Source organism: Clarias gariepinus, chromosome 9, assembly GCF_024256425.1.
Source record: "Clarias gariepinus isolate MV-2021 ecotype Netherlands chromosome 9, CGAR_prim_01v2, whole genome shotgun sequence".
NCBI classification, from domain to species: Eukaryota; Metazoa; Chordata; class Actinopteri; order Siluriformes; family Clariidae; genus Clarias; species Clarias gariepinus.
Window position 1 is genome coordinate 28,586,472 of NC_071108.1, and position 25,193 is coordinate 28,611,664.

Genomic DNA, 25,193 nt, shown 5'->3' on the forward strand with positions numbered 1-25,193 from the left:
CTGTTGTTCCTGCTCATAAACTGCGTTATCTGGGAGGGTGTGTGTGTGTAGTGAATGCAAATGTTCTCTCTAGCTATGGAAAAGTGAGAGAGTGCACGACGTCCTCAGGTCATAAACCATATAATAATGAATATATTCGCTGGGGATCGTCTACAGTTAGACATTTTGTGAATTTATCAATAATAAAATATATTCGAGTATGCTTTTTTAAGGAAGAAAAAAAAACAGAAGGCTTAGAGTAAAGCAGGGCTGGCCCAGTTTATAGGAAGCGGATGTGTCAACTTTAGCGGAAGTGGTACAGCCCAGAGACAGAAGAACGAGAGGAGGACGGACACTCCAAGCGGAGCTTTCATAGAGAAAAAAGCGGGACTAAATCCTATTTAAATCGTGAGTTTTCTTGCTTGTAAATTATAATAGCACTGAATTCATGTCTGGTGTTGTTCTTTGTCGGTGTCGGAATAGGAAAAAGCACTGAATGGCGGAACTTAGCATCAGCTAGCGAAACGCGCTAAATGACTAGCTAGCTTCCTTTGCTAGCGAAAAGACAAAACGAGGGCTGAATACAAAATGGCTTCCTGCTCGGCGTATACACGCCTTACACAGAGTAGGACGATTATATGTTATGCGTAATATCTGTTAGTATATACATTGAAAACGGAACTATCCGGGGTTTAGCCCAGGTTTTGCCGAGCTCGCTAGCTTATTAGGATAACCAGTGCTCGTCGAAAGCGAGGCCTCTTTCTGTCTGTCGCTCTCAAAGATCAGTCAAAGACCGCAATGGAAAAATTTCAACATTACCAAAAAAAAAAAAAAAAATCAAAAATGATATAAATGACAAAAGAAGACGTGATGCACATATATCTCCTGCTTAACACGAAGCAATCCGGCATTTCTGTATATATTTTTTAAATAAACCCGGTTGAATTGCTAGCGGCGATTAGCCTGCTAACGTCATTGTAGCTAACTAGGCTGTGGATCTGGTGCATCAGTGAGAGTCGGGCCTTTGGGATTAACGTCACGACTCGACTAAATCGTTTTGTGCTCTTGAAACCCGAGCGCATACACAACGATCGCAGCACGAAGCCCAGATAGGGGTTAATATCAGCGCGTTAGGAAGGGCAAATGAAATCTTTTGTGAAGGATTTTAATGGTCTGTTCATGTCATGTCACAAGATGCTTCATCCTGTAAGGTGCGCATGGGGCTGCATCCTGTTCCTGCTAGCGAGACGTGAACAAAATGGATCACGGATTTAAGTGGGTCGTGTCCTAATTAGTCCATGTTCATATTTGCTTTAGGAAATAACTGATTCACAGCCCAAATCAGATTGTCCTCTTTTATCATTTGCTTTCATGCATATACAAAAAAAAATCATCGTTGGGAAAAATAATTTGTTATTCTTCGCATTCTTTTTATTTCTAATCTAAATATGATCTATGACGAAGTCTCTTTGAAAGCAAGAACATCCCACAATTGCTCCCCGGTTTTGTTGTGATCAATACTTGTCCTTGTCATTAATCCTTTAAAAAAGGTCTAAAAACCAGACTTAAAATGTGAAAACGGCATCAGTTTTACTACACTACCACTAGATGGCGCTCGTCAGACATTCACATTCTGGGGAAAGCTCTATAACCTCTCTCAGATTAATTCTGTTCAATTTGGCAAGAAGCAAACATCTTAATTCCTGTTCTTTCTCCATACTCAGTCTGACAATGGACAAGAGCGACTTGGTGCAGAAAGCCAAGCTGGCCGAACAGGCAGAGCGCTACGATGACATGGCTTCTGCCATGAAGGCTGTGACTGAGGGTGGCGTCGAGCTGTCCAACGAAGAGCGCAACCTGCTGTCCGTGGCCTACAAGAACGTGGTCGGGGCACGCCGTTCTTCTTGGCGTGTCATCTCCAGCATCGAGCAAAAGACTGAGTCTAACGAGAAGAAGCAGCAGATGGCGCGCGAGTACCGCGAGAAGATTGAGACCGAGCTGCAAGAGATCTGCAATGATGTCCTGGTAATGCTGGTCATCATTCACTCTTTATTGTGCTGTGATTTTAAACTAAGGGAGGAAAAAAGGTTTTTTTTTTCTTTGGTATTAAAATGACATTTTAACATTTGTGAAATGTTTCTAATTGAGCACATGTTCTTTTTAGGGTCTTCTGGAGAAGTTTCTCATTCCAAATGCCTCTCAGGCTGAGAGCAAGGTGTTCTATCTGAAGATGAAAGGCGATTATTATAGATACCTGTCCGAGGTTGCATCTGGAGACTCTAAGAGCAGTAAGTTAATTACTTGATTATAATCAAAAACATCCAAAGTAGCCTCCAATTGCTTAGTATATATATTTTTTTCTTGCAGCTACAGTGGACAACTCTCAGAAGGCCTACCAAGACGCGTTTGAGATCAGCAAGAAAGACATGCAGCCCACGCACCCCATCCGGCTTGGTCTGGCTCTCAACTTCTCCGTCTTCTACTATGAGATTCTGAACTCGCCCGAGAAGGCCTGCAACCTCGCCAAGACGGTTAGATTTCATTCCGCTCAAAATTTCTTTTCTTACAACACCAAAACAAGTGTCTTGTCTTAAGAATAAAAAAAAAAACTTTTTTTATTTTATTTTAGGCCTTCGATGAAGCCATCGCTGAGCTTGACACCTTAAATGAGGATTCCTACAAAGACAGCACCTTGATCATGCAGTTACTAAGGGACAATCTTACCGTAAGTTATTTAGTATTTTCTGTAATCCCTCTTCAGATTACTGTTTTGCAGAGGTTTCTTTAAAAAAATGTTTTGTGGTTTGTCATTTCTGTAGCTGTGGACGTCGGAAAACCAGGGTGATGAGGCAGATGCAGGCGAGGGAGAGAACTAGAGGAGCCACGCTGATCTCCAAACACCCGCACACACACCCCCATATTACTTAAAAAAAATACACAAATGGCTTCCTCCAAACCCACCCCTACCCCTGTTATCCATTTTCTTACCTTTTTCCGTCAGCAGCCTGCTCCTTGTACCTACCCTCCCATCCAGTCATCATGAAACGTACCCAAAGCAAGACACACACTGACGCCTCTTGCACAGGCTCCGGTGGCAGGGATTTGAGGGAGGGGGGCTTGCAGGGTGACATGCCATTTTCAACAGGTCCACTCATTTTGTTTGTGAAATTTATCATGGTTGTACTGAATATTGGATCCATATTTGTTGAGTGCGTGAGTGAGCGTGTGTGTGTGAAAGAGACTGAGTGTGTGAGGGATTGTGTGACTTGTGAGTTGTTAATGTGTGCGTGTGTTTTGGAGTCAGGGGTTAGTAACTCTAAATATTCTTCCTAATGATTCCTTTTTTTTCACCTCCATATTTTTTTCCACATTAGCTGGTTTCATTTTTTTTTTGTTACAGATTTTTTTTTAGTGTAATTTGTCATGGTATTTGCAGGTTTTATTGTATGGTTATTAAACTGGCAGTTTATTTTCACCAAGCACTGTAATTTCTTGAGTTTTGTATGGGGTAATTTCTTTGGTTTCTTTCTTTTTTTTTTCTTCTTTTTTTCTTTGGGTTTTTTTTTTTTTTTTGGGACCTGTGATGCTCTGCCTCTCAGCTTGAATTCCTGGTTTCAGTGCTGCGGTTATTCACTGAACGCCCTGTTCAGACACATGGTCAGTGGGCCATTTCATAAAGTAAATGTATGAAAACCGAGTATCAGTAGAACATGTGTATTTATTTATGATATGATCTCTTTCTCTCTCTTTCACTCACCTACACATAAGCAGAGAATATCTCAAACAAATGACTGATTATGATAACTGATTAGATGATTTATATAGTTTTGTCAAATAGCTGCTTAAAATAAAGATGAAGTAACTAAATACATTGAAGAATTTATAATATAAAATCCGAAACTCAAGTCTTATATATATATATATATATATATATAAGAATTGCTTTTTAGTTATGACGTAATGCCCTCTACACGCTATGTAGTGCGCAAAATTGTCAGATAAAGAGCCTGTTGGGATACAGCCTGCATTTTCCATTCTGCGCTATTTGCTAGTCTCCCCTCTAGTGGCCAATTATAATACCGTTAAGAGCGCTCTCTTAGACACACACATTTTTGCAGATAAAGTTACAAAACTCGCTTTGTATGTATGACGTGTCCATTTTTCTTATTTAATTTTAAAATTTCTTTTCACGCCAAAAGTTTGGGACTATTTAACGTCGCGGAAGGTTATTCTAAATTAAGACCGAGGCTCAGCGAACGGGTGGCGGTTTTAATTAGTGGTGCCGTGCACGCGCATTGATATGGCAGGTGTTTGAAGCCGATAATCAGACGGAACCTCTCCCACTCCCGAATCTCCGCCGCTTTCAGGACGAGCACCTTCACTACCATCTGTGTTTCTCTCACCGGAGAAGGTGATTTTTTTTTAAACACGCACTTTTAACATGAAGTACCAGCTAAACATAACCAAAAACTGGTCATGTCGGTTATAACATGGCTAAACACGTTAGCTTAACGTACTTCAGAAGTTTGCTTTAGTCAGTAAGTTTATTATTTTTTAATTAGTAATCAGATTAAATGTATGTTTTGCAATAAATTGTCACTATTAACTTTTTTTTTTTTTAGTACTTCACGCTATATAGCAGTCATTATTACTGTATTTGGTGTAGTTGAGCGGCACGAGACCGCGTTCTCGATCTAATGGCTAACGGATGCTAGCATTTAACGGCTGCCTTAGATTAGCCGATCACGCGAACTAGCTATAAATGATTATTTCTTAATTAATTAAAATAATTAAACAAAGAGGCGAGTCCGATTTGCAGTGAAATTGGTAGGTAATTTGTTGAAGGTTTTGTTATGGACATTTAAATGTTTCCTAATTAATGATAGAAGCTGGTAGTTTTTCCGCATGCGCACTACATTTTAGCTCTCCAACAAATTCCTGCCTCATGTTTTCAGACCAGGCTTCCACTATAAGACAGGTGAACACTAATTAATTTAGGTATTCCTCCTGTAGTTATGTAGTCTCATGGTATTCTACTCTGCTCATAACTTTACATTTACTCCACATGTTTAATTTCAGGTAGACATCTAAATACTGCAAACATTTTTGTGATGCTGTGACCTTTTTTTTATTTATGTAGATGCTGGTCTTTTTGAGTATTTTATTGTTCTGACATGTATATACAGTAAATGAGAGGTTTTGTTGCTTTCTTTTAGCTCTTTTAATGATATATTATTTGTTTCATACATTTGTGGACCTGAAACCAGTCTCAGAAGATTTTCTGTGTGAATGTATGTCTGTCCAGCCAGATTTTGTCACAGCATCATGCAAAACCTCCTGAACAGAATTTACTGAACCATTTGCCTGAAGTTAAAATTGCATCTTAAAAGGAATCAAAGTGTTGATTAGAGGCGATCTTATGTACAGTTAAGTGCCAGGTTTAATAACCTACTTTAAAATGGGATACTTGCTTAATGTAAACAGATACCTGCATACCTTTTCTAATGCGTCTCAATTAGAAAAACTTAAGTAATTTTTTTACTGGGAATATGTAATATTTTGATCGCTGAAGTGGTATAGGAATTTTTTCTGTCTGATCTACTTTTTCGATTTCTTATCTGTGGTTCACTCTCCGATTACCAAACAGGCAAGGTGTTCAACAAGGTATAAGATACTCAGCCTTACAAAATTTGATTTCCTTGTTAGGCCATACATAAAGACAGACATGTACATGGGCTTTCAGATAAAATAATATCACTGATTACATTAAAGTTGATCAGCTTTACTTTTTAATTATTTTTACAAGCTCTTTTCCTTTCGGTGATGGCTATTTCACTTAGTTGATTTATAAACATTTTTAATTTCTAGGACATTATCATTAGACTAACTAATCTTTTTGTGTGCATCACTTTTTTGGTATTAAATGCAGCTTGCATTCAACTTGCATTCAGCCAATTAACAGGACAAATATTAAACTTGTTTGTGTGTGAACCACGGCAGAGCTTGCAGGATGAACAGTAGTGGGCCAGTGTACCCTTTGGCCTCGCTCTATGTAGGAGACCTGCATCCTGATGTCACAGAGGCCATGCTATATCAAAAGTTCTCCCCTGCGGGGCCCATCATGTCCATCCGAGTATGCCGGGACATCATCACCCGCAGGTCCCTCGGCTATGCCTACATCAATTACCAGCAGCCTGCTGACGGTGAGTGTTAACACCTCCTGCTTGATCTAGGTCTCTGTGTAAAGGTATAATTTTTAATATAATCTTTATATAGCAGGCGTCTTGTATCCAGTATGACTAGCTGGTCCAAATATCTTGGTTTAATGTAACAACACTTTTTGGTTTTAATAGTTAAAATGTCTACCAAGTCCTGTATTTTACTTTAGAATACTTAATGTAATGAGTTGTAAAGATGAGTTAATTGATCGGAAACAAATGTCCCATTGTGCTGCAGCGGAATGTGCGCTGGACACAATGAACTATGAAGTGATTAAGGGTCGGCCGATCAGGATTATGTGGTCACAGCGGGACCCTTGTCTGAGGAAGTCAGGAGTGGGGAACATCTTCATCAAGAACATGGATGAATCGATCGACAACAAGGCACTTTACGACACCTTTTCAGCTTTTGGCAACATCTTGTCATGTAAGGTCAGCATCAAACAAGCTTCTGTTTATATTCCCCTCATTTCTAGTAAAAGATGTTTTGCTTTCCTGTTCAGTTTTTGTGGGCATGGTCTTTCTCACTTTTTTTCAGTGAAGTCAATAACAAACAGCTTTCCTGGATCATGTGTGCTTTCTCTTCTATATTTGTGTGCCGGACTAAAATTGTTTCCTTTTCATTTCCATAACTAGGCTATAACTTAGCAACTCGTAAATGGTCAGCTCTTGAATTAATGTGTTCAGTTGTCTAAACCAGTAGTCCCCAAACACCAGGTCATGGATGATTTGTTACTGGGCTGCACAAAGAATTAAAAATGTATATTTCATGAACAGCCCAAATTTTCAACCTCAGTCACTTTACATTAAATCATTAGGAGCATAAAGATCCAGCTCCCATTAAGTAGATGCTTTTTTTTTTTTAGGGCTTTAAATTTAATTGTATACAATACCAGTCAAAAGTTGCATAATTTGTCCTAGTTATTTTTTGTTTTAGAGCAATGTTCTATATGTGTTTCACAGTGTGAAATAAAATTTACTTAAGTAATAAACAACAGGAAGTTATTAAGTTATTAAGTTGATTATTTTAGGACATTAAGGTTGGCTGTTCTGGAACAGTATTTTGCAAAACCCATCAAGCTCCATGATGAAACCTGGTGCTCTTGAAGACCATCTCAGGAAAGCAAGACCAAACTTATCTCTGCTGCAGAGAAGTTCATTTAGAGTTTTAGAGCCTTAAAAATTGTCTAACAAACAGCACCTCAGATTAGAGCTTTACAGATATATGAAGGCTTTACAGAAGTAGCAGACACATCTCAAAAGAGGAAAAAGAAAAAGCTTTTTTTTTTTTTTTTTTAAATTGTATAAAGAAATAGCTTTCAAATCAATGGTCTTTCCTGATTTCTATGTCCAAACTTTTGACAGGTACTGTATATCAGAGTTTAAAACTTTTGTGACGTTGCAGTGTAATGACGATTTAATGTTTTTTTTTTTTTTTTTTTTTAAATATGCTATTTATTGCAATATATTCTTTGATAGGTCGTATGTGATGAAAATGGCTCAAAAGGTTACGGGTTTGTGCACTTTGAGACGCAGGAGGCAGCAAAGCGAGCCATTGAAACCATGAATGGCATGCTCCTGAATGATCGCAAAGTGTAAGTGTAGAGTCTTTAAGCACTTGTTTACTTGCACACCAGGCCACTTCTTAAACCAGGGTTTGTACAGATGTGCAAAGACACCTGATTTTAGGTTTCAAACGGGCCTTAACATTCAGTTCAATAAATTAAGATTTTTATTTTTTTATATAAGCAGATTAAGAGGCATTTGGCATTTTGAAATGACTACAAAATTTACGATATGTTAGGGTGACAAGTATACAATAAAGGCTTATGTAATATCATGCACCATTACCTCTATTAGCTACGTACACTTAAGTTAGGTGAGGATATGGAGGGGGCAAGCTATGGTTACAACGAGGTAATGTTTATACTTATGTTCTACAAGAACAAAAAGATTATCTTGACATTTATATTTTTTGCCACATAGCCTCTGAAGTAATCTCTAACAGCAACTGCATTGCGATTAAGTAGGTCCTAGCTGTAGATGCATTTACCTTGGAGACTTGTTTACAGCTTTAAACCAGGTCAGTAATTTAAATTACGCCTGAACATTGATCTGTATCTGCATAGGTTGTATGAACCCTGTTTAAATTCTTTTAAGCACATAACAGAAAACAAGAACTATATTACAAAAAACAAACAAACCCAACAAAAGAAGCAGGAATGAAAGTGAACGGTCTCCTCCTAAGCATCTCTTAACCTTTCTTTGCTTAGAGAAGAGGCAGGTAAAGAGCTGAGAAGCTCTCCAGGTCCAGTCTGTCCTTTGGGGAAACTGTGTCAGCTGTCCATGTTTAGGTCAGTGCACATGAGAATGAGTTTTGGCAGTAAGTCAGTGACTCAGGATGAGTTTTAGAATTTTAGCAGGTGTATAAAGTGAATTGAGCAGGAAATTACCATGTCCCTGCCTTTAGGTCTTCTGCAAGAAGTCTTTTTGTTTCTATATTATGAATTGTGATCTGTATGAAATTATCATCCATATCTTGAATTTTCATATTTTTTTTTTTCTTGTGCCATATTTCTGGATTCTGTGTGAAGTTTTGTTGGACATTTTAAATCTCGTAAAGAGCGAGAGGCAGAGTTTGGTGCAAAGGCAATGGAGTTTACCAACGTGTACATCAAGAACTTTGGAGATGATTTTGACAACGAGAAATTGCGCAGTATCTTTTCTGTGTTTGGTAAGAAAACCCTAATCATTTCTAATATGATTTGGCAAATATGTAGCAGTCATTTCCATGTATGTAACTGCTGACCTGAGAAGTGGCACACACAATTTATATGTGCCCTAAACGTAATCGTTGTGTGACAGGCAAGACCCTGAGTGTACGTGTGATGACTGATGAAAAGGGGCGTTCTCGTGGCTTTGGCTTTGTGAACTACGAAAACCATGAGGATGCACAAAAAGTAAGGAATGTGACATGCTGTCATGCTTAAACATTGAGCATCTTAAAAGTTAAAATCCACCATCTAGAGGGTTTAATCTGTTTGCAGGCAGTAGCTGAGATGAACGGAAAGGAGCTGAATGGACAAGTTCTGTATGTGGGCCGGGCTCAGAAGAGGTTGGAGAGACAGTCTGAGCTCAAACGCAAGTTTGAGCAAATCAAGCAAGAACGCTTAAACCGATACCAGGTAAACACATGGCTGTTTCAACATAAGACATGCCATCTCATTTTTGATTTATGATGTTGATGAATCATTCGAAATTACTTTCAACATTTTTTTTTTTATTTTTATGTTTGTCTGCAGGGGGTGAATCTGTATGTCAAGAATCTGGATGATGGTATTGATGATGACAAACTGAGAAAAGAGTTTGCCCCCTATGGCATGATCACCAGTGCTAAGGTATCATATTTGTATCAAATGAAATCAGTGCTACAGCAAAAATTTTAAATTCTCACATTTCCTAACACTAAAAAACTAATTTTGAAAATATGCAGCAATCTTTTTTCCTAGTTAACACTTTTCTATTGTTTTCTTTTTGCTGTGGGCTAGGTGATGACGGAGGGAGGGCACAGTAAGGGTTTCGGCTTTGTTTGCTTCTCCTCTCCTGAGGAGGCAACTAAAGCTGTGACTGAGATGAATGGCCGAATTGTCAGCACTAAGCCTCTGTATGTTGCCCTGGCCCAAAGAAAAGAGGAGCGCAAGGCCATACTCACCAACCAGTACATGCAGAGACTGGCCAGTGTGAGAGCCATTCCCAGCCCTGCCATGCCTGCTTACCAGCAAAATTCTGGCTACTACCTCCCTTCCATACCTCAGGTGTGAGTTAGAAGTTAGTGTTCGAGGGTCCTCATACTTTCCTACAATAAAAATAAATGTTTTTTTCTTAACAGCCCCAGGGACGTGCCTTCTACAATGCTGTACCAAATCTAAGACCGGCACCACGCTTTACTGCTCAAGCCCCGAGACCACAGGGTAAGCACCTACATGCAACAAGCATGAAATGCACTTTTATTTTTAGTAAGTTGGATGTGTTTTATTCGTTTATTTATTTTGGCCAGGGACAAAGGAATATTTTGTTGTGTTAATAATTATTACATTTGCTTTCTGATTGGCCATGCTAGCTCCTTACTCAGCTCAGACACTGAGACCGGTAATGCAACGCAGAACCTCCACCCCCATCAGCACTGTTCGTCAGGCGTCCACCCAGGTTCCAGGTTTGAACACTCAGAGAATGGGTAAGAAGCTGGGTTTGACTAGTATAGTATGGGTCTGGCTGCGCATTGGGGTGTGTTTTATAAGTTGGTTTCTCGAGAGTCAGTTTAATATTGGCTGCATTTTGCAGGAAAAACCATTACCTATTTCAGATATTTGTTACACCTTGATGTCAATCTTTTAATGTAGATCAGTTCTGTAATCATATAGAGATCATACATATTGTTCTATAAAACATCACTCATGATGTCACTGCTTCGTTTTGTTCTTGAAGTGCACATTAAGAGCAGAATGCTGAATTGTTTATTTAGATCTGCATTACATTTTTTTTCTTTACTTATTTAATGCATTGATCTATATTGTACTTTGAGTTTTGTACTGAAAAATATGAAGTGTTACTTTGTCCAGTGCACATCGGTACTCAGACAGCAGGTGGGCGAACTGTAGGAGGGCCAATGATGAGGGGTGTCAGTCAGTACAAATACTCAAGTGGGGTTCGAAATGTTCAGCAAGTCATCACTGTACCAGCTCCCGTTCCACAACAGGTAATGCACATTGTATACATGTAAAACCAAGCCAGTTGAATTTAAATGCCACAAAATATTAATAGCATGTTGCTGAAATGGAAATATTTAATTAATCTGTATTGATAGGCTTTATAATTCTGCTTATTTAATTTGTTCATGATGCATGTCCTATATATCTTTTAATGATCTTTTGATGTCATTTAATGATTTACATTAATAGTCACCTCACTAAGTCAAAGTCCAGTGAGGTGGTGGTAATTAGTTTTAAAAGTTTTGATCAATTCAACTAGTTTTGGCCGATCTGTAGCACTGGGTGTTATGGCTTAAAAAAAATCACATTAGGGTTTAGTACTTAAGACACACAAGTGTAATAGTGTGAGTTAGATGTTTGTCCCAGAGTGGACAGGGTCATGCATCGCTGTGGCACTAATTTGAGCAACTTGCTTATTGAGTAATTTGCTAACTAAAATTGAAAGAACTATGCACTCAAGGCTGGACTGAGAGGTTCCTTACTTTTCTAGCCTTATTCTGAGAAAATCTTATTTTGTAGATGGTGCCTTCTCCGGTTATGGAGCCTGCAGTGCATGTAAAAGGTCAAGAACCTCTTACTCCATCAATGTTGGCAGCCGCACCCCTTTTGGAGCAGAAACAGCTATTAGGTACATGTTAAATTTGTAAACAGACACACACAAGAGGCACAGCAAAACATTTTTAAAATGTGCTTTCTCTAAGTTCATGACACCAGCATCCTTTTCAAACTGCCTATGTGCCAGAATTAGCTATACGTGAGGATCAGCCAATCACCAGGTCATTGGCTGATTAATCGGCACATATTTGCTTAGTAGTTCAAGAGTCATGGATGTGCTTGGGATTAAAGGAGGGGTTGTGTCGGATCCAGTTCCACTTTAACTTTTATTCCTATAGTAGGAACTGTTTTGGTGATGTCATATAACAAACCTAATGTTGAAATATGCATGCATTTTATATAGCTAGCACTGGCTTAGTGGTTAGCACTTGCGCCTTGTACCTCCAGGGTCCAGGTCCCATTCTTGCCTTGAGTCTGAGTATATGGAGTTTGCATGTTCTCCCAATCTTGGTGGGTGTTCTCCCATAGTCCAAAGACCTGAAGATTAGGCTAATTGTTGCCTCCAAATTTTCCATAGTGTGAATAATCGTGTATGCGCCCTGCAATGTATTGGTACCCCATCATCAGTGTACCCCACCTTGTGCCCCAAGTCTCCTGGGATAGGCTTCAGACCTTTTGTGATCCTGTCTACAAGATAAAGCGCTATTGATGTGAGCGGTGTAATGTAGCGTAGTGATTTGATAAATTATTGTGAAGTAATGTAGCTCTAATAAACAACACATTTTTATTTTCTTAATGTCAGTGCGGTTTGCGTTTTGCACATGACATTTTACAGCTTACTCAGTTTGCTGAACACAGTTTAGAAAATCGAAGCTGCGTCAAAGAAAGGCTTTTTGTTGAGACAACATGGACTTATAGTTTATGGCATTCGGGAGACACCCTTATCGACAGCAGTCATGATTTAAGTTCCCTATAAATAAATGCATTCTCATATACTTGTTCTCTAGGTATTGTTCATGTAGGATTATAAAATAAACAAACATAATTGCCACAAAAATGTTTTTTGGTCTTAAAGCTTCAGACATAAGTTTGTAAACAGACATAAAATAGCATCCACTCTGATTGGCAGTTATGTAACATGTACCTTCATGGTGCAGGTGAACGTCTGTATCCGCTGATCCAGGCCATTCATCCTAACCTCGCTGGCAAGATCACTGGCATGCTGCTCGAAATAGACAACTCTGAACTTCTACACATGCTCGAGTCTCCAGAGTCACTACATGCCAAGGTACTCTTAACTGCCAAAGCTGCTACCAAAATGAGCCATTTGTTACCAGTGTCCCTCCTTAATCCCAAACTGTTCTATCCTTTTGATCCACAACACCTTAAGGTTGATGAGGCAGTGGCTGTTCTTCAAGCTCATCAAGCGAAGGAAGCCTCGCCTAAGAAATAGGGAATGTTTTCGCAGGTAAAAATGCCACATAAGCACTTAAAGAATAAGTATTTAATATACTGGAATATATACGCAAGATAATGTTATAATTAGCTTGGAATGCAAAACATCTGAACAGGACACTTTGGCCAAAATCTAAACTTTTAGCTATTCATAAAGCTGTTGAAAACACAGCTACCATCTATCTTACAGTGATGATGCAGTGGGCTGTGTATCAAATCTTTTCTAGGTTACTTATCTTGGAGGTGTATGCACAATTGTAAAAGCTATTATGGATATTTTGGTGGTAGGGAAACAGGGAGAGGAGGCAGAGGAAATGGGGTGCTGTGTACCTAGGGTAACAGTGCGTTTAAGGAATGCAGTTATTGTTGCACAGTGACATCCAACCATACATTTTGGCATAATATACAGACTAAGAACTGCATTAGCAAAAAGAGCAACATGTTCTGGTGATTATCATTACTTAAATACTTGAACAATGCTTAAATACTTGCGGGGTATCTGTACATACAGGGAGTGTCATGGGGCTTAAATAACACACCGTTGTTAACCAATCAGCAAACCTGGAAGCAGCAGCACAGTCTATAAAATCATGCAGAAACATGTCAAGACCTTCTGTTAATGTTCAGTTAAAATGACTGTCTTGCTTGGATATCAGTATCAGATAAGTTGGTTTGAGTATTTCAGATACTGCTAATCTTGGATTTCCACATACGAGTTTATACAGAATGGTGCTTTGAGGGGGTGGAAGAGACATCCTGTGAGGAGAAAGTATGCAGGTAGAAACACCATGTTGATGAAAGGTGTCTGAGAAGGAAGCATTTAATAACTCTCAGCGCATTGGACACAATCGGTTGCATTCCTGTCAAACAAGGAGTGCGTGTGTGTATATGTATGTGTATATATATATATATATATATATATATATATATATATATATATAGATATATATATATATATAAATATTTCTGATTATTTATATGAAACATACCTAAAGCTCTTGACTTGTACCTGCATAATTTTATGCCTTATGGAGCTGCCATTTGATTAAATAACATCATGAAAGAGCATAGAAACAGAGTTTATACTAAAGAGAAATTAATTTAGGCATAGATGTCTTACTGCTTACAACTTTACTGTTTGTGGGCAAAGTTTTCTGATCTAAAGGCTGGGGCCACCGAGGTCCTGTTAAAACAAAAGCTATAAATTTGAGATGAAAGTTGAACACCTATTTATAATATTTAAATAATAACTTACATTTTTTAAATGACATTTAAAAACTTGTCAATGTGTCCAAATGATTTCTTTTGAAGCTTTTTTTTTATACCCTTGTTTTCTGCACATACTCTTGGCAGTGTATAATGCTTTATTTAACATGCATGTTTCATTATGGTAAATTTTTATGAGTTTAATTAACTTTTTTAGTTTTTTAGGTGTTTTATCTGGTATACCCTGTTAAACATAGGATTTGTGAAGTGCTGTGATATTATACTAATTTGTTTTATTTATTTATTTCAGGCATGAACATGGAAGGTCCATTGGTTTTGCAGAAGGAGTGAAAATGTAATAAGTTAATAAATAAAAGTAATGGTGAGGGGAGAATAATCACTTTCAAACACTTGAAAGACAATGGCACTTTTGCGAGTAGCTTTTACTCGTATCAATACTGTTCTGCACTGTTTTGTTAATTGAGTTTTGTTCTAGAAATTGAGTGGGGAGGAAAAAGAAAAATGCAAAAAAAAAAACGAAAAAAGAAAAAAAAAATGTGCATTAAAAATATTTTGGCTTACCCACAACCAAATTATCATTTTGTTCATTATATTTATGTTCTATGCAGGTTTTGAGTGTTTCTGGTAATTGAACCTGTATAGAGGAAAAATCAAAAACTAATCCTAATGTATGCATGAAGTTTGGTTTAATTTTAAGATTTAAGGGTGTTTTTAGTAATACAGTTTCATGCTTGTTTCTTAACAGATTAATTCGTAAACTGTTTTTTGTTATTTTTTTGTTACTTTTTTTTACAAGCTTAATACTTTATTCTTTTAGATAAAGTTCATGTAACTGAATGTGCATCACTTATTAGAAGAGAAAGCTAAGAAGCAAGGCCCATAATTCCTTTTCTTTTGTTACTTGAGTAAAATCTAAGAAGTGGTAGAAAACAACAAAAAAAAAATTGTTTATTCAAGAATTATTCAGTCTTTTGAACACAGTACGGTGTGCTTTACAACTCACTGGTGCTATTTGAAAAAACGGCATTACATTGCATCATCCCAGTGTGACGCAGGTCTCACTTCCTTGAACACGAAAATTTGTTAAGCAAGAAAAGAAACCAAGTATGTCAGAGTTGAGCACTCTATGGTAGTTCACATGACTACCTTGTCCACATGTTAAAACGTGTTCAAATATGACTTCCCATGAGTGTGTATATAATTTTTTCCCCTCAAATATATTCAAAGATGTATGCATACAGAGTTTATAATCATGCATTACTTGTCAGTACTTTACACAAGGTATATCTATGCCATTTGCATAACTATAAATGTATTAGCCTTTTTCTTAAAGTAAGATGGAGTTTTACAGTTTAGTCACATTGCCTGCATGATGTCAGCATGGTGTTGGTTTATTTCATGCCTACAAGTTGATGCTTGTGGCTTTGCGCAGGCAGAGCAGAGCTTCAGGGGGCACATCCTGAGGGTTGATCTTGTTCGCCTCGAGCCGCAAAACGCGCAGGTTGGAATAGCTGGCCGCATTTATAACTCGACAGAAACTGCTGACCGTGAACTCTAAGGGGAAGAAAAACAGCATTTTAGATGTTTGTAATTTTAACCAAATAGCTTTTGTGATAAACCCTTTGGATTTTTCACTATTTATTATTTGTTGAACAACTAAACAGTCTTGAACAAGATTTTATTTTTTTCCACACTGACAAAGCAGTTACTGGGGTTGAAAGCTGTGTTTTTTTTTTAAGATAATTATTTTTCCACAAACGAAAAGCTTTTTAAAGGATCTTTCTGGTGTGAAATACAAAGGGCTTTCTAGATGTTTGCCAATAGTGTTTAGTGCCTTCTTTGTTTTGCAGAAAAATTTGGCAATATTTTTATACTTAAACTTTGCATGAGGAAAGTAAAATGTGCAGGGAATTCCCTTCCCACCTTATTTACTAATATTGAAGAGACCTAGCTTCTAATTACCTTTCATCTCCCATGTTGCTCCCCTTAACCTGGGGGCTGAAATGTATAAAAAAAATTTTTTTTTAAAAACATACAGGCCAGGGCTTAAACAAGCCTATTAGTTTTGTTTACCTTTTGTGGCTTCAAATAAGGAGATACTCTGCCTTAGCTATTTGCTCCGTTATGGTATGGCTCAGCAGGAGCTCATTTACTAAAACTGTGAATTTGGAGGAGGAGTGAAATAGTTTAACTTTAACAGTAGATTGTACTATGTAAAATATATATATACACACACAAATAATTTATTTATTTATAAATTATCTGATCAGCTAGGACTTTTTTTTTTTTTTTTTTTTTTTTTGGGTTTAAGACCTATGATAATGGTAACTTTCTCTAAAATTTACCATGGCGTGGGAACAACATACTATGTTGTGGACATGACTTACACAGGTGTGGGAACAATATGCATAGTATAATGCAGTACGTCGCCAAGGTACTGTTATGGCCACAACTTCTTTACCTCATAGCATTTAGCCTCTTGTAAACCACAGACAAATTTAAATAGATTATTTTTAATAACTGTTAATATAGATTAATAATTACTCTTATTTACTCAATGGCACAACACATGAGACATGAATGATTCCATTACCCCACTTTCTTAAGTCATGGCCATCACATAGTATTTCATGGACGCAAGATGTACTATTTTGTTCCTACATCTTAGTAAGTCATGGCCACCATGATCCCCACCATTGTACCTTTGATGCGGTTGGCATGAAGGTACAGGTTCTGCAGACTTGTACTGATGACCGGAATCTTCTCCAGCTTGTTGTGGGACAGGTCCAGCTCTACGAGCGTGCTCACATTAAAAGCGTTGTGTGGGATTCCGGCGTCCGTGAGACGATTGTGCGAGATGCGCATAAAGTGCAGCTCAGGCCGCTTCTTTAGTAAGTCTACGGGGACGGAAGAGATGTGGTTGTGGTCGAGGTACAGCTGACTCAGCTTGGGTGGAAGACGCTCGGGAACCATCGAAAGCTGATTTCCACGCAAATCCAGAAAGCTGAGTGACACCAGTGGCTCTACGGCGTCACCGACATCCTGAATGTTGTTAGAACTGAGACGCAGAGATGTCAAATTGTTCATGCCACGCAAGGACCCAGGAGGCACAGATGCGATAGTGTTGTGGTCCAAGCGCAGGTCCTGAAGGGACTGAGGAAGACCTTCTGGGATGTGTTCAAGTTTGTTGTGCTGTAAGAACAAACGCTCCAGTTTGGACAGCTTGATAAAAACCTAATTAGAGAAAGAGAAAAGTATTACTGTTTGCAGATCTTTGTGTCTGTGTGTTGTGTTTTTTAAAGAGTTACAATTTATTTTATTTTTTTTATTTTACCACAAATGTTTTTTTCACCTTAATACTTTAAGATGTTTTAAGTGTTGGTTGCCTGTTTTTTCCTTAAATAAGAATAAATTTCCAGTGTAAATTTCAGCTTGTATTTCTTAGAATCATTAGACTATTGGTCAAACTGTAAAAATTACTTAATAATGAACAAGGAAAATTAGCCTAATTATTGACTCATTTGTGCCTGAATGTTCTCCTGTACTGACCTTGTTGCTAATCTTGTCAGATCTCAGTTGGTTCATATGCAGGATGATCCAGACGAGCTCGGTGGCATTGTCAAACACCCCGTCAGTGATCCCCGAAATGCGGTTGTTTTGGAGGTACACGTACTTCATGCGCGAGGGCACAAAGGGCACGTGCTGAAGGTTGCGGCTGTGGCAGTACATGGCATTAGGGTAGGCAGGAGGGCACTCGCACTCCAGGGGGCAGTCTAGTGCTTCGGAGTCATCTTGTGCATGAAGGGAAGCGTAGGAGGTGTCATGGTTTGGCCTGTGCTGTCTGTAGCTGTAGCCTCGATTGCGTAGGTAGTTAAGCCAGGTGATGTCGGTCTGTGCGATAGAGAAGTGTACGAGCCCCGCCAACAGCAAAAACGTACTCCACATGATCAAGATGGATCTCCGGTTCGGTCTGTTTCAAATTAGGTGCAAAAGTCACTGATTGCATTCAGTATAATCAATAAGAAATATACCAGGTACACCTGCTCAACTGATTAACACAACTAATCAGATGGCAGTCACTCAATTCATAGAGAAAAGGAGACATCGTCAAGATGGTTTACCGATGTTCAAGCCAAGCATCAGAATGGGGAAGAGGGAGGGTTTAAGTGACTTTTAACATGACATGGTTGTTGGTGCCAGATGGGCTGGTCTGAGCATTTCCAAAACTGCTGATCTGGGATTTTTATGCACAACCATCTCTACAGTTTACAGAGAGTGGTGTGATTAAAGGGGGTTGAATTCTGTGATACTAGCATGGTCTACCTAATAAAGTGGCTGGAGTGTAAATGTAAAGATGAACGAGTATAAGAGAATTCTGATGAAATTTTAATTTATTCTTATTAGAATGTTTTTATCTTTAATATTTTAATCTGCACAGTCTGGAGTTGACGCAATCACATTTCACTACTGCTGTAATGGTACAACCATGTTCAGTAGGAGACAAATAAAATACTTGAAACTTGAATTTCTGTGACACTATGATGAATGCAATCTAAAAATACAGTGATGTGTAGTAGGCCAAGAAACAACTCAACTGACTGTTCATTTTTAGCCCCTGAAGTGCTAGAACAATCCCTCTATTTTTTTTCCCACTATATATAAAAACCTATTTGGCTTTCTGCTCTGTAACAATGCATAGATGTTAACCTCTCAAGTCAGAACAGACCTCCATACATTAAAAACATGGATACCTACTAATATGCTCATGTCAGGACTGGCAGGATAAAAGCTAAATCCTGTGTTTTTTTTTTTTTTTTGGATTATACAGTATACAGACACTTTAGCCTGAGGGTGTTTTCCAGATACAGGTGTGTAGAACTTAGAAGCCTGGCCATCTGAAGGCAAAACCAATGTAATTAAAGTCTGGCTATGGATTTATACTTTGGTCTTTTAGTTCTGCATGCAAGTCAGTTTATGCTTGTCGTAAATTAAGTAGGGAAACAATTCACGATATGATAAAGGAAAATGTTTAGTCATACAGTAACTGCTACCAACCCAAAGCTGATCATTTCCCACTCACACTATAAGATGAGTTTCGATCATCTACCACAGTTTACACACTTGTCCATTTTATGCTTTTATATTCTCTATTGTGGTATGTTCATGAAATGAGTTTCTTCTTGTTTATTTACAGTATAACAGTAATAGACATTTCGCTCACTGGCCTTTCTTTTTCTGTCTGCTGAAAAACACGGCGGTCTTATTAATATGGAATAGTAAATTTTCTGTGATTTTGCTGTTAAAGAAATTTTTTAATTCTTTATGAATTATGAAACCCCCCAGCTATTTGCCTTGTATCTTTGTACAGAGTATTTTTTTTTCAATTGTGAACTGTAATAGGACATTTTGATTTCAAATCCTAGCACAAATTATGTTTACAGTAAATTTTGCTATGCAATTTAGCACCAGTTTAAAATCAGCCAGACACACCTATACAAGAGGATGAATAATACACTACATTGAAACTGATTTCATATCTATTCAACAATATTTTAAGTAATAAAGCTACACACATACCTCTGATTGCAGTGTGATATCTGCCTCGGTCACCCCTCGAGTGACTTAAACAGAGAGACAAGGCTGAGAGGTGGAGAACGAAAGGGGGGTGTAGGGGCATGGCATCTCTAAACGCCTCTTTCTAACTGCACATTATGAGAGACTCTTACACACATACTACATACACATGGTGTTTTATTGCAGATACACTGCATGGCCAAAAAAAAAAAAAAAAACATTTCTGAAGGGTCAAATTATTTAGCTGCATCAAGCAAAGAAATCAACTAAGTTGATTTGAAATTATTGGAACTGGGTTAAGAACTCAACTTATCATTAACCCAATGGGATTTTTTTTTAACCGTCAACTTTGTGGAAGAAATGGTCGAAAATAAAATAATTACTATTAATATTATGGTAAAAAAGAAAATAGCTATGTTTATAGCAAAAGTAGGAACATTTCCATACACAATGTCATAAGAACTTACAGGATTGGGACTAAACAGCTGTGTGGCCACAAGAAAACTTATTAGTAAGACTAATCAAAAAATATATACTGTATATTCAGTTTGCTAGGGGGCATAAAGATTGGACTTTGGAGCAAAATAAAAAGGTTGTAATGTTTTATGAGTCCAGATTGACCCTATTTCAGATACAGTAGGCGTGATTCCTGGATTTTGTAAATGAGGGGGCAAAGAGGACACCCATCAGAAATCTAATTCAATTAGAAATACATAATGGCTTAAAAAACATTAAGCATGATTTCCAAAATCTTGAGCAGTTTTCTGTGCCCTTATACGAGTATGCAAGTTGAATGTGGTGGAGTTGTTCTGGGAGCATGAGGAATCATTTTCACACATGAACTGGCCACCACATTAAAACTTAAGGTAATTGAAAGAAATCGTGCAACTTTTTCTTGGCCAGACAGTGTACGACAGAGTTAACTATAGTTTATTATACAAGCATGCATTATATGTTGCATCAAATAGAAAAAATCTAATGATTTGTTTAGATATTTCAAATATTATGGTACTTTGCAAACCTTAGCTACTGTACCTAGTCTACTGTACTTATCTAGGCAAAATCTTATTTATAAAAACTAAGCATAATAATGTGCAGGAAAAAATAAATAGATAGATAGACCTTGGATCCTTCCTCACCCTGACCAGGATAAAGTGATTACTGAACATAGATGTAATGCTACTTGTGGAAGAAAGCCAACCTACATTTCTTTGTACTTTTCTGTTCTTTGCACAGTGATCGCACACACCATGTGTCCCACACACTCCTGAGCGTCATTAATCATACCGTATCTATCAGCACACACAATGAATTTGAAAGCAGTTTGACTCTCTTTGGACGAAATAGCTGGTTTGTGTGTCCTGAAGCCATCTGAATATGAAAGCCATGTGTGTCCGAAGGCTATACATCTGCTCTTTTAACAACCTTTCTTTCCAGACTGTCAGGATGAAAACACAGACCTTATCATTAGCTTGCCGCTCGTGCGTTTGTGTTTCTGAGGAATTTGGCCAGGATCTGTGGTGGTGTGTACACGCGTGACTACATGCTGCTTAACGCTAATAACCGCACATGCTTCCAATCTGCTTTTAATCCAACATCAGCAGTTAATTCTACTGAACAACAGGAAAAACAGGCTACAGTAGCATGGAAAACCAATGGGCCCTTGGTGGCTTAATGCCTCGCACCGTTTCTCTTGACTTTGTTCTTAGATTTTTTGTTAATTTTAGGTAATTCTTGTCTTTCTTTCGAACATGATTCCTTTTCTCTCGAGGAAATCAAGAAATGAAAATTGCTGACTTGAAGCTGAAAGCAGGGCTTTGTGTACATTGTGAATTACAGAGGCTTAATGGCTAACAGACAAACCCCAGACGTCTTAGTGGGGGAACATTATTTTCCATTTACATTCAAGTTTTATCAATGGCATTGCATTTTCTAACCACATCAGAAAAAAGAAAAGAACTAAAAGACCAACTAAACATTATACCACAGCGCTGTTGATTTCTCAGTTCTGATTGGACTGTAGGCGTTTATTCGTTTTTTATAACAGCAGCTCTGTCTATAGCGATGACTGTAATTCAACTACTGCAGCTATAAGAGGCATTTGAGTCGAACCAGGACTTTTGAATGTACAGAGTAACAAAACACACTCATCCCAGCATTTGGATATCATCATGGTAGAAAGTTTTCTCAGGACGCCAGTGAATGATTAAATTGCCTGCTTCAAGCCAGAAATGCTGGCCTCCCAAGAACTCCTTTAACAGCCCAAACACGTGGAGTGAGGCCAGGACTGTACGGGGGATGTGGCAATAACTCCCAGACGAGTTCCTGGAATGCACAAGGGCTGTTTGTGAATGATTGTGTGTACAGTTGCCACAGACATATGCATGGAGACAAGTTATCTGTCGATTCTCAAAGATCAAGACACTCGCTAAATGTTCACTACGGGAGGGGGGGGGGGTGTATCCTTGGCTAGGTTAGCCATTCACAGACATACAGCCTTCTTTTAAATGCTTGCACCATTCAAATGTTTTACTGCACCTAAGAGTCTTATCATCATACTGTATTTGAAGTCTTCTGTAAATGCCAACGATTTTATGCCTTTGTTGATGAGAAATGTTATCACGAGTCCTGGTTTGATTTGAAAGTTACTCTTAAATGCTGTGAATGTAAATCACAGCTGAATACGGACAACATGTCAACATTATGAGCCACCACTGATATGGGATATGACTACATTAGATCTCTTGGACCAGAACTACCGTATAAAGAACTACTGTGATTTTTGTGAGAATTCTTATTCTTTATACTTATTTTTATATGTGGCTATATTCAAAATGCCGATTGTATCTAAATTTCGATAAAGCAGAGAAACATTGCTCACGTAAACATCTCCCTTTTTTTGGTATCCATCCACGTGTGATCCAGCAAATCGGGCGGCAAATCTTCTTCTGTTGTAAGGGTTGTGTTGCCAGCAGAATTGCCATTCACACACTAAGGGCAATTTGGGAACCCTAATTAGCCTTATCTGTCTTTGAACTATGGAAGGAAACTTAAGTATCTGGAGGGAACTCACCAAACACAGGGAGAACATGCAACCTCCATGCTCACAGAACCCGGACCCTGGAAGTGCAAGGAGAGCGAACCACTAAGCCACAGTGCTGCCAAATTTCTCCCTGCACTATTTTAATTCAATGGGGAAATTTCATAGCTTCTACACTGAGGTTGATGCCGTTAGAATGAGACAGAGAAATATCTCATGTATATGTCTCAGTATAAATCATGTATCACTATAAATACACTCTTCAGTTTTCAAGTAGGCTATGCATTACTTATTATTTAAATATCAGTGCCAAAAATGAGGTTCCATCATGTTTTGTAACAGCAGTTATGAAAGGCAGTTATCACCCAAATGGGGATGGGTTCCCTGATGAATTTGGTTCCTCTCAAAGTTTCTTCCTATTACCATCTCAAATAGTTTTTCCTTGCCACCATCACTCTCGGCTCGCTCCTCACAGGAAAACTGAAAATTATAATTTATAAATATTTTACCTAATTTTTATTTATGTAAAACTGCGTTGTAGCAATGGCGATTGTAAAAAACTATTTAAATTCAACTCAATTTAATTGAAGTGAGTTGTACATAAATACTTGTGTTCATTTTACACTTTTAAAACCTTTAGAAACCTTGGTTAAACCTTTTTCCAGTCATCAACTGTCCAGTTTCAATGAGACTGAGTGTGCTGTTTTCTCAGATTTTTCTCAGTCTTTAAAAGCTCATAAAACATGACATACTTTTAAAATTAATACACAATATTTTAATAGGTATTAATAACTTTTAATACTATTAATAATATTACTATTTATAAAAAAAAAACTTGAATTTGGCAATGGATCATGAAATCAGAATCAGAATTACTTTATTGATCCCCGTGGGGAAATTCTCTTTCATTACAGAACAAACTCCTGATGAAAATAAAGATTTCGGAAGACTTATAAAGATGGTAGAGAAAATTTAAATAAAAATAAAACAATAAAGTAATAAAAATAAAAATAATAAGAATAGAATAATATAAACATAAAAATAAAATAAAAATAATAAAAATAGTCAAATAACCAATAAAAGTAAAATCTATAGCAGCAATTATATGGACATTAAATTATATTGACATTGTTATTATCAACAGACGTATACACAGTATACATGGTTATTAAGGTGAATTGTGTATACGTGTGTGGTTTATGGTTTGGTGTGATCAGATATGCGAGGTAAATAGTTTTATTGCGACCGGCAGAAATGATTTCCTCTGTCTCTCAGTTGTGCAGCGTGGAAGTTTTAGCCTGTTGCTAAATGAGCTCCTGTGGCTGATTATCATCATATAGTGTAGTGGGTGTGAAGGAGTGTCAAGTATTGACCTTATTTTGGACAATGTTCTCCTCTCCAACACCTTGTTGAAAGGAGTCCAATTCCATTCCTACAACTTGACTGTCCTTCTTAATGATCTTGCCGAGTCTGTTAATGTCCATGACCCTCAGGCTGCTGACTCAGCAGACAACAGCATACATGATGGCACTGACCACCACAGACTCGTAGAACATCCGCAGCATCGTCCGGCAGATGTTGAAGGACCTTAGTCGTCTCAGAAAATAGAGACGGCTCTGACCCTTCCTGTAAACGATGTCCACATGTTTAGTCCAGTCCAGTTTTTTGTCCAAGTAACATCACATGACTGAGCACTATCTTTCAGCACTTTGAATACGAGGTGGTATCAAAAGGTTTTGAGATTAGTTTTGTAACATGCCAAGAAATGGCAGCACAAAGCTGCACGCACAGGCACAGGGAGCACCGATGTTCATAAGTTAGTGTGCCAACTAACTGGTGTGCATCGTCCTGTATACATCAGAAGTTGTGCAACTGGTGCTATTCTGACCATTTCTAATATTTCATCATGGACAATAAGCTATACCAAAGAGCAAACATGGAATTCTGCGTGAAACTAAGTAAATCTGCCACAGAGATGTTTGACATGATTTGGCAAGTTTACGATGAAGCTACAATGAGTTGTTTGTGCTTCAAGATCGGAAACAAGCAAAACCCCCGAAAATGTTAAAATCATTAAAGCCATTGTCGTCATCATACGGAACAGTCCAGGCAATCCTCACGTGTGATTTGAACATGCACTGTGTTGTTGGGAAGTTCGTCCCAAGGTTGCCGAAGGAACATTGTAAAGTCTGCCAAGAACTCCGTCTGTGTGCTGTGTATGATGTGTCCTTCATATCGAGGATTATTACCATTGATGAAACTTGGGTGTATGATGATAATAATAATAATAATAAATTACGTATGTTGTATAATCTGACCATCAAAGAATTTGAGAAACTGTGTTTCAAATGTGCATTCAAACACACAAAAAAATTT

General features: G+C 37.9%; 3 protein-coding genes across 4 annotated transcripts; 2 read left to right on the top strand and 1 right to left on the bottom strand.

Annotated features, from left to right (window-relative positions):
* Positions 1-231: 231 nt before the first annotated feature.
* LOC128530331 (14-3-3 protein beta/alpha-A-like) lies at positions 232-3,676 on the top strand. The gene is made up of 6 exons (XM_053504215.1): positions 232-387; positions 1,704-2,004; positions 2,144-2,267; positions 2,347-2,510; positions 2,609-2,704; positions 2,799-3,676. The coding sequence occupies exons 2-6, from the start codon at positions 1,711-1,713 to the stop codon at positions 2,853-2,855; spliced, it is 735 nt and encodes a 244-aa protein (XP_053360190.1). The 5' UTR covers positions 232-387; positions 1,704-1,710; the 3' UTR covers positions 2,856-3,676.
* Positions 3,677-4,218: 542 nt separating this feature from the next.
* pabpc1l (poly(A) binding protein, cytoplasmic 1-like) lies at positions 4,219-14,953 on the top strand. 2 transcript variants are annotated; one of them, XM_053503166.1, is made up of 17 exons: positions 4,219-4,390; positions 5,980-6,182; positions 6,436-6,629; positions 7,677-7,792; positions 8,471-8,551; positions 8,792-8,931; positions 9,063-9,157; positions 9,245-9,382; positions 9,500-9,595; positions 9,746-10,012; positions 10,087-10,168; positions 10,318-10,431; positions 10,817-10,953; positions 11,486-11,594; positions 12,679-12,809; positions 12,912-12,989; positions 14,493-14,953. In XM_053503166.1, exons 2-16 carry the CDS (start codon positions 5,990-5,992, stop codon positions 12,972-12,974), a joined length of 1,956 nt encoding a protein of 651 aa, XP_053359141.1. In that variant the 5' UTR covers positions 4,219-4,390; positions 5,980-5,989; the 3' UTR covers positions 12,975-12,989; positions 14,493-14,953. The 2 variants fall into 2 exon arrangements, with proteins under 2 accessions (XP_053359141.1, XP_053359142.1); XM_053503167.1 differs by lacking the exon at positions 8,471-8,551 and having other exon boundaries at positions 4,221-4,390; positions 14,493-14,952.
* A 191-nt stretch (positions 14,954-15,144) lies between these two features.
* On the bottom strand, positions 15,145-19,840 carry fmodb (fibromodulin b). Its single transcript, XM_053504471.1, has 4 exons — positions 19,781-19,840; positions 17,753-18,173; positions 16,906-17,437; positions 15,145-15,757 (listed from the first exon to the last, which is right to left on the bottom strand). The coding sequence occupies exons 2-4, from the start codon at positions 18,146-18,148 to the stop codon at positions 15,606-15,608; spliced, it is 1,080 nt and encodes a 359-aa protein (XP_053360446.1). The 5' UTR covers positions 18,149-18,173; positions 19,781-19,840; the 3' UTR covers positions 15,145-15,605.
* Between the last annotated feature and the right edge of the window lie 5,353 nt (positions 19,841-25,193).